Consider the following 9604-nt stretch of genomic DNA (forward strand, 5'->3'; position numbering starts at 1 on the left):
CTCCCCACTCACTATGGGAGCGACTCCCACATTCTCCCCACTCCCTGTGGGAGCGAGTCACACATTCTCCCCACTCCCTATGGGAGCGACTCCCACATTCTCCCCACTCCCTGTGGGAGTGAGTCCCACATTCTCCCCACTCCCTGTGGGAGCGAGTCCCACATCCTCCCCCAATCCCTGTGGGAGCGAGTCCCACATCCTCCCCCACTCCCTGTGGGAGCGAATCCCACATTCTCCCCACTCCCAGTGGGAGCGAGTCCCACATTCTCCCCACTTCCTGTGGGAGCGAGTCCCACATTCTCCCCCACTCCCTGTGGGAGCGAGTCCCACATTCTCCCCCACTCCCCGTGGAAGCGAGTCCCACATTCTCCCCCACTCCCTGTGGGAGCGAGTCCCACATTCTCCCCCACTCCCCGTGGGAGCGAGTCACACATTCTCCCCACTCCCTATGGGAGCGACTCCCACATTCTCCCCACTCCCTGTGGGAGTGAGTCCCACATTCTCCCCACTCCCTGTGGGAGCGAGTCCCACATTCTCCCCACTCTCTGTGGGAGTGAGTCCCACATTCTCCCCACACCCTGTGGGAGCGAGTCACACATTCTCCACACTCCCTGTGGGAGTGAGTCCCACATCCTCCCCACTCTCTGTGGGAGTGAGTCACACATTCTCCCCACTCCCTGTGGGAGCGAGTCCCATATTTTCCCCACTCCCTGTGAGACTCCTTCCCACATTCTCCCCCACTCCCTGTGGGAGCGAGTCCCACATTTCCCCCCCCCCCCCACTCCCTGTGGGAGCGAGTTCAACATTCTCCCCCACTCCCTATGGGAGTGAGTCCCACATTTCCCCCCCCACTCCCTGTGGGAGCGAGTCCCACATTCTCCCCCACTCCCTATGGAAGCGAGTCCCACATTTCCCCCCCACTCCCTGTGGGAGCGAGTCCCACATTCTCCCCCACTCCCTATGGGAGCGAGTCCCACATTTCCCCCCCCCACTCCCTGTGGGAGCGAGTCCCACATTCTCTCCCACTCTCTGAGAGAGCGAGTCCCACATTCTCCCCCACTCCCTGTGGGAGCGAGTCCCACATTCTCCCCCACTCCCTGTGGGAGCGAGTCCCACATTCTCCCCCACTCCCTGTGGGAGCGAGTCCCACATTCTCCCCCACTCCCTGTAGGTGCGAGTCCCACATTCTCCCCAACTCCCTGTGGGAGCGAGTCCACATTCTCCCCACTCCCTGTGGGAGCGGGTCTAACATTCTCCCCCACTCCCTGTGGGAGCGAGTTACATATTCTCCCCACTCCCTGTGGGAGCGAGTCCCACATTCGCCCCCATTCCCTGTGGGAGTGAGTCCCACATTCTCCCCACTCCCTGTGGGAGCGAGTCCCACATTCTCCCCCACTCCCTGTGGTAGCGAGTCCCACATTTTCCCCCACTCCCTGTGGGAGCGAGTCCCACATTCTCCCCCACTCCCTGTGGGAGCGAGTCCCACATTCTCCTCCACTCATGTGGGAGTAAGTCCCACATTCTCCCCACTCCCTGTGGGAGCGAGTCCCACATTCTCCCCACTCCCTGTGGGAGCGAGTCCCACATTCTCCCCACTCCCTGTGGGAGCGAGTCCCACATTCTCCCCCGCTCCCTGTGGGAGCGAGTCCCACATTCTCCCCCACTCCCTGTGGTAGCGAGTCCCACATTCTCCCCACTCCCTGTGGGAGCGAGTCCCACATTCTCCCCAACTCCCTGTGGGAGCGAGTCTCACATTCTCCCCACTCCCTGTGGGAGTGAGTCTCACATTCTCCTCCACTCATGTGGGAGTGAGTCCCACATTCTCCCCACTCCCTGTGGGAGCGAGTCTCACATTCTCCTCCACTCATGTGGGAGTGAGTCCCACATTCTCCCCCACTCCCTGTGGGAGCGAGGCCCACATTCTCCCCCACACCCTGTGGGAGCGAGTCCCACATACTCCCCCACTCCCTGTGGTAGCGAGTCCCACATTCTCCCCACTCCCTGTGGGAGCGAGTCCCATATTCTCCCCCACTCCCTGTGGGAGCGAGCCCCACATTCTCCCCCACACCCTGTGGGAGCGAGTCCCACATTCTCCCCCACTCCCTGTCGGAGCGAGTCCCACATTCCCCCCCATTCCCTGTGGGAGTGAGTCCCACATTCTCCCCCACTCCCTGTGGTTGCGAGTCCCACATTCTCCCCACTCCCTGTGGGAGCGAGTCCCACATTCTCCCCCACTCCCCGTGGGAGTGAGTCCCACATTCCCCCCCCATTCCCTGTGGGAGCGAGTCTCACATTCTCCCCACTCCCAGTGGGTGTGAGTCCCACATTCTCCCCCACTCATATGGGAGTGAGTCCCACATTCTCCCCCACTCCCTGTGGGAGCGAGTCCCACATTCCCCCCCATTCCCTGTGGGAGTGAGTCCCACATTCTCCCCCACTCCCTGTGGTAGCGAGTCCCACATTCCCCCCCACTCCCTGTGGGAGCGAGTCCCACATTCCCCCCCACTCCCTGTGGGAGCGAGTCCCACATTCCCCCCCACTCCCTGTGGGAGCGAGTCCCACATTCTCCCCCACTCCCTGTGGGAGCGAGTCCCACATTCCCCCCCATTCCCTGTGGGAGTGAGTCCCACATTCCCCCCCACTCCCTGTGGTAGCGAGTCCCACATTCTCCCCCACTCCCTGTGGGAGCGAGTCCCACATTCTCCCCACTCCCCGTGGGAGCGAGTCCCACATTCTCCCCCACTCCCTGTGGGAGCGAGTCCCACATTCTCCCCCACTCCCTATGGGAGCGAGTCCCACATTCTCCCCCACTCCCTGTGGTAGCGAGTCCCACATTCTCCCCCACTCCCCGTGGGAGCGAGTCCCACATTCTCCCCACTCCCTGTGGGAGCGAGTCCCACATTCTCCCCACTCTCTGTGGGAGCGAGTCCCACATTCTCCCCCACTCCTTGTGGGAGCGAGTCCCACATTCTCCCCACTCCCTGTGGGAGCGAGTCCCACATTCTCCCCGACTCCCTGTGGGAGCTAGTCCCACATTCTCCCCACTCCCTGTGGGAGCGAGTCCCACATTCTCCCCCACTCCCTGTGGGAGCGAGTCCCACATTCTCCCTCACTCCCCGTGGGAGCGAGTCCCACATTCTCCCCAATCCCCGTGGGAGTGAGTCCCACATTCTCCCCACTACCTGCGATAAACACCTTACAGCTGAATTCCCCTCCCCTCCTGTCAAATATTGGCAGCCCCCATAGTTCTGGCCACTCCCCCTCACACACACACTCAAACACACACCCACAGACACACAGACAGACACAGACACACTCACTCTCAAACACACACACACAGACACACAGAGACAGACACACACACAGACACAAACACACACACAGGCGCACACTCAGACACACAGACAGACACAGACACACTCACACTCAGACACACTCATACAGACAGACACACTCACACTCAGACACACTCATACAGACACACAGAGACAGACACACACACAGCCACAAACACACACACACAGACACAAACAGGCTCACACTCAGACACACAGACACAGACAGACACACTCACACTCAGACACACTCATACAGACAGACACACACACACAGGCACACTCTCTCTCACTCTTTCTCACATCCTCTCCTTCGACAATGTCCCCAACAAACACTCCCAGGACAGGTACATCACAGGGTTAGATACAGAGTAAAGCTCCCTCTACACTGTCCCCATCAAACACTCCCAGGACAGGGACAGCACGGGGTTAGATATAGAGTAAAGCTCCCTCTACACTGTCCCCATCAAACACTCCCAGGACAGGTAAAGCACGGGGTTAGATACAGAGTAATGCTCCCTCTACACTGTCCCCATCAAACACTCCCAGGACAGGTTCAGCACAGGGTTAGATACAGAGTAAAGCTCCCTCTACACTGTCCCCATCAAACACTCCCAGGACAGGTAAAGCACGGGGTTAGATACAGAGTAAAGCTCCCTCTGCACTGTCCCCATCAAACACTCCCAGGACAGATACAGTACGGGGTTAGATACAGAGTAAAGCTCCCTCTACACTGTCCCCATCAAACACTCCCAGGACAGGTACAGCACAGGGTTAGATACAGAGTAAAGCTCTCTCTACACCGTCCCCATCAAACACTCCCAGGACAGGTACAGCACAGGGTTAGATACAGAGTAAAGCTCTCTCTACACCGTTCCCATCAAACACTCCCAGGACAGGTACAGCACGGGGTTAGATACAGAGTAAAGCTCCCTCTACACCGTTCCATCAAACACTCCCAGGACAGGTACAGCATAGGGTTAGATACAGAGTAAAGCTCTCTCTACACCGTCCCCATCAAACACTCCCAGGACAGGTACAGCACAGGGTTAGATACAGAGTAAAGCTCTCTCTACACCGTTCCCATCAAACACTCCCAGGACAGGTAAAGCACAGGGTTAGATACAGAGTAAAGCTCTCTCTACACCGTTCCCATCAAACACTCCCAGGACAGGTACAGCATGGGGTTAGATACAGAGTAAAGCTCCCTCTACACTGTCCCCATCAAACACTCCCAGGACAGGTACAGCACGGGGTTAGATATAGAGTAAAGCTCCCTCTACACCGTTCCCATCAAACACTCCCAGGACAGGTACAGCACAGGGTTAGATACAGAGTAAAGCTCTCTCTACACTGTACCCCATAAACACTCCCAGGACAGGTACAGCACGGGGTTAGATACAGAGTAAAGCTCCCTGTACAGCTTTGACCGCCCCCTCCACCTCGACCTTTGACCCAAGGAGGGGGGAAGATCCTGACGTCTTCGCCGGCCGGGCGACCATTTTGTTTCCGTCGGTGAGGGGCGAGGGTGAGGAGGGAGGGTCAGAGGGTGTGTGAGGAGAGGCGGAGGAGAATGGGGAATGGAGAGGGGTCGGGGAGGGCTGAAGGGGGTTGGGGCCAAGGGGAGGGGGATAGGTCATGTCAGGGGAGGTGAAGAATCTGGGAGGGGAGGGGGATGAATCTGGGAGGGGGATGGGGGAATGGAGAGGGATGGGGAGAGGTAGGGGTGTGAGGGGGGAGGTGGGGGAGCAGGAGGCATGAGGAGAGGGGGGGGCTGGGAAAGAGGGGAGGGTTTGGGTGGTGAGGGGTGGAGGAGGAGGAGAGTGAGGGAGGGGGAGTGGTGGGAGGGGTGGAGGAAGGTGAGGGGGAGACGGAGGGTGGGGGAGAGTGAGGGAGACGGTGGGGGAGCAAGGGAGAGGCGGGGTATGGGGGAATGGGAGGGGTGGGATGGAAGGGAAAGGAGGATTGGGGGAGGGGTTGAGGGAGAGGTGCCTCGTAGCCCCACTCATGTTCGTCTGTATACGCCCAAGGCTTTGTGTCAATCAAGGCCAGGCCGGGACGGAGGAGCTAGGAGGCTAAGAGAGTCAAGAGCAGTAGCAATGCCAAGACCACTGTGACTTTCAGATGTTTCCTGCTTGGGCTGCTTCCGCTCACACTCTTCTCCAGCTTCGGCACCTCGGGCTTGAAGGTTTCTGGCACAGAAGAAGCAAGAAAATGAGACATGGCCGTCATGGTAACCTTCTTTAGTCACCCCCCCAACTCCAGCCCATCTCTCCGCTATTGGCGCCCGTGTCTTCAGCTGTCGGTAACTCAAAGCTCTGAAATTCTCTCTCTCTCTCTCCATGTGCTACGTTCCCTACAGCTGTTTGTACCAGGAAGAGATCAGCCTCCTCGTCTCTAATCCCCAACTCTCCCATCGAAGACCATCCCTCTAATCCCCTAACTCTCCCATCGAAGACCATCCCTTTAATCCTCTAACTCTCCCATCGAAGACCATCCCTCTAATCCCCTAACTCTCCCATCGAAGACCATCCCTCTAATCCCCTAACTCCCATCGAAGACCATCCCTCTATCCCCTAACTCTCCCATCGAAGACCATCCCTCTAATCCCCTAACTCTCCCATCGAAGACCATCCCTCTAATCCCCTAACTCTCCCATCGAAGACCATCCCTCTAATCCTCTAACTCCCATCGAAGACCATCCCTCTAATCCCCTAACTCTCCCATCGAAGACCATCCCTCTAATCCCCTAACTCTCCAATCGAAGACCATCCCTCTAATCCCCTAACTCTCCCATCGAAGACCATCCCTCTAATCCCCTAACTCGCCCATCGAAGACCATCCCTCTAATCCCCTAACTCCCAACGAAGACCATCCCTCTAATCCCCTAACTCTCCAATCGAAGACCATCCCTCTAATCCCCTAACTCTCCAATCGAAGACCATCCCTCTAATCCTCTAACTCTCCCATCGAGGGCCATCCCTCTAATCCTCTAACACTCCCATCGAAGACCATCCCTCTAATCCTCTAACTCTCCCATCGAAGACCATCCCTCTAATCCCCTAACTCTCCCATCGAAGACCATCCCTCTAATCCCCTAACTCTCCCATCGAAGACCATCCCTCTAATCCCCTAACACTCCCATCGAAGACCATCCCTCTAATCCCCTAACTCTCCCATCGAAGACCATCCCTCTAATCCCCTAACTCCCATCGAAGACCATCCCTCTAATCCCCTAACTCTCCCATCGAAGACCATCCCTCTAATCCCCTAACTCCCATCGAAGACCATCCCTCTAATCCCCTAACTCTCCCATCGAAGACCATCCCTCTAATCCTCTAACTCCCATCGAAGACCATCCCTCTAATCCCCTAACTCTCCCATCGAAGACCATCCCTCTAATCCCCTAACTCTCCAATCGAAGACCATCCCTCTAATCCCCTAACTCTCCATCGAAGACCATCCCTCTAATCCCCTAACTCCCATCGAAGACCATCCCTCTAATCCCCTAACTCTCCAATCGAAGACCATCCCTCTAATCCCCTAACTCTCCAATCGAAGACCATCCCTCTAATCCCCTAACTCTCCCATCGAAGACCATCTCTCTAATCCCCTAACTCTTCAATCGAAGACCATCCCTCTAATCCTCTAACTCTCCCATCGAGGGCCATCCCTCTAATCCTCTAACACTCCCATCGAAGACCATCCCTCTAATCCTCTAACTCTCCCATCGAAGACCATCCCTCTAATCCCCAAACTCTCCATCGAAGACCATCCCTCTGATCCCCTAACTCTCCCATCGAAGACCATCCCTCTAATCCCCTAACTCTCCCATCGCAGACCATCACTCTGATCCCCTAACTCTCCCATCGAAGACCATCCCTCTAATCCCCTAACTCTCCCATCGAAGACCATCCTTCTAATCCCCTAACTCTTCCATCGAAGACCATCCCTCTAATCCCCTAACTCTCCCATCGAAGACCATCCCTCTAATCCCCTAACTCTCCCATCGAAGACCATCCCTCTAATCCCCTAACTCTCCCATCGGAGACCATCCCTCTAATCCCCTAACTCTCCCATCGGAGACCATCCCTCCCAATCACGTCTGCCAGTGGTGCATTGGCCGGTCACGGCTCTCTCTGGCACATGTGACTCACCCAGATCCTCGATTGTCTTCATGTCATGGCCAACTGTAAACTGCGGAGGGGTCGGCACCTCCTTCTCACTCGGATGGGATGCTGCAAGGGAAAAGTCAAAGGCTAAAGTTCAGACAGAAAGAGGAGGGGGTCGAACCTCCAGAAACCCGGACACTTTTAAAATTCCGAAAGGGGAGTGCCGCACTGTGGGTGAGCCAGTGCTGGAGGAGCACCGCAGTGTCGGAGGGTCAGCACTGAGGGAGCACCGCAGTGTCGGAGGGTCAGTACTGAGGGGAGCGCCGCACTGTCGGAGGGTCAGTACTGAGGGAGCCCCGCACTGTGGGAGGGTCAGTACTGAGGGAGCGCCGCACTGTGGGTGAGCCAGTGCTGGAGGAGCACCGCAGTGTCGGAGGGTCAGTACTGAGAGAGCGCCGCACTGTGGGAAGGTCAGTACTGAGGGAGCGCCGCACTGTGGGAGGGTCAGTACTGAGGGAGCGCCGCACTGTGGGAGGGTCAGTACTGAGGGAGCACTGCACTGTGGGAGGGTCAGTACTGAGGGAGCGCCGCACTGTGGGAGGGTCAGTACTGAGGGAGCGCCGCACTGTGGGAGGGTCAGTACTGAGGGAGCGCCGCACTGTCGGTGGGTCAGTACTGAGGGAGCGTCGCACTGTCAGAGGGTCAGTGCTGGAGGAGCACCGCAGTGTGGGAGGGTCAGTGCTGAGGGAGCACCGCACTGTCAGAGGGTCAGTACTGAGGGAGCGCCGCACTGTCAGAGGGTCAGCACTGAGGGAGCGCCGCACTGTCGGAGGGTCAGTACTGAGGGAGCACCGCACTGTTGGAGGGTCAGTACTGAGGGAGCGCCGCACTGTGGGAGGATCAGTACTGAGGGAGCACCGCACTGTCGGAGGGTCAGTACTGAGGGAGTGCCGCACTGTGGGAGGGCCAGGACTGAGGGAGGACCGCACTGTGGGAGGGTCAGTACTGAGGGAGCGCCGCACTGTCGGAGGGTCAGTGCTGAGGGAGGACCGCACTGTCGGAGGGTCAGTACTGAGGGAGCGCCGCACTGTCGGAGGGTCAGTACTGAGGGAGCGCCGCACTGTCGGAGGGTCAGTACTGAGGGAGCGCCGCACTGTGGGAGGGTCGGTACTGAGGGAGCACCGCACTGTCGGAGGGTCGGTACTGAGGGAGTGCCGCACTGTGGGAGGGTCGGTACTGAGGGAGTGCCGCACTGTCGGAGGGTCAGTACTGAGGGAGCACCGCACTGTCGGAGGGTCAGTACTGAGGGAGCGCCGCACTGTGGGAGGGTCAGTACTGAGGGAGCGCCGCACTGTGGGAGGGTCAGTACTGAGGGAGCACCGCACTGTCGGAGGGTCGGTACTGAGGGAGTGCCGCACTGTGGGAGGGTCGGTACTGAGGGAGTGCCGCACTGTCGGAGGGTCAGTACTGAGGGAGCACCGCACTGTGGGAGGATTAGCGATTGGTGAGGGGAGGTGGCGACTGGGTCACTAACACACGGCCGTCCGTGCGGTCCTGCTTAGCCCGAAATGGTGGTTAGGACATTACAACAGTGACCAGGATTTATTGGTTGTGAAGCACTTTGGGAAATCCAGAGGTGCAAAACGGCGCCAGCCAAATGCAATCCTCCTGTGAGGTACTTACATGTGGCACAGCAGACCAATACTTTCATCTTCAGACACGTCCGACCGTGATGGTGTGTTGGAGTCGCTGCAACAGAGAGAATAAGAGTTAACTCACCTCCCTCACCCTCACCTCGGTAACCTCCTCCCTATCTCTGTACCCTTCTCCCTCCTCCATACCCCCTCCCTATCTCTGTACCCTTCTCCCTCCCCCATACCCCCTCCCTATCTCTGTAACCTCCTCCAGCCCCTACACCCCCTCCCTATCTCTGTACCCTTCTCCCTCCCCCATACCCCCTCCCTATCTCTGTAACCTCCTCCAGCCCCTACACCCCCTCCCTATCTCTGTAACCTCCTCCAGCCCCTACACCCCCTCCCTATCTCTGTAACCTCCTCCAGCCCCTACACCCCCTCCCTATCTCTGTAACCTCCTCCAGCCCCTACACCCCCTCCCTATCTCTGTAACCTCCTCCAGCCCCTACACCCCCTCCCTATC

General features: G+C 58.0%; 1 protein-coding gene across 1 annotated transcript; it reads right to left on the reverse strand.

Moving 5' to 3' along the window:
* Positions 1-2643: 2643 nt before the first annotated feature.
* LOC140407305 (ephrin-A3-like) lies at positions 2644-9190 on the reverse strand. Its single transcript, XM_072494900.1, has 3 exons — positions 9131-9190; positions 7493-7573; positions 2644-5527 (listed from the first exon to the last, which is right to left on the reverse strand). Exons 1-3 carry the CDS (start codon positions 9156-9158, stop codon positions 5403-5405), a joined length of 234 nt encoding a protein of 77 aa, XP_072351001.1. The 5' UTR covers positions 9159-9190; the 3' UTR covers positions 2644-5402.
* Between the last annotated feature and the right edge of the window lie 414 nt (positions 9191-9604).

The sequence above is a fragment of the Scyliorhinus torazame genome, unplaced genomic scaffold (genome assembly GCF_047496885.1).
Source record: "Scyliorhinus torazame isolate Kashiwa2021f unplaced genomic scaffold, sScyTor2.1 scaffold_1447, whole genome shotgun sequence".
NCBI lineage: Eukaryota > Metazoa > Chordata > Chondrichthyes > Carcharhiniformes > Scyliorhinidae > Scyliorhinus > Scyliorhinus torazame.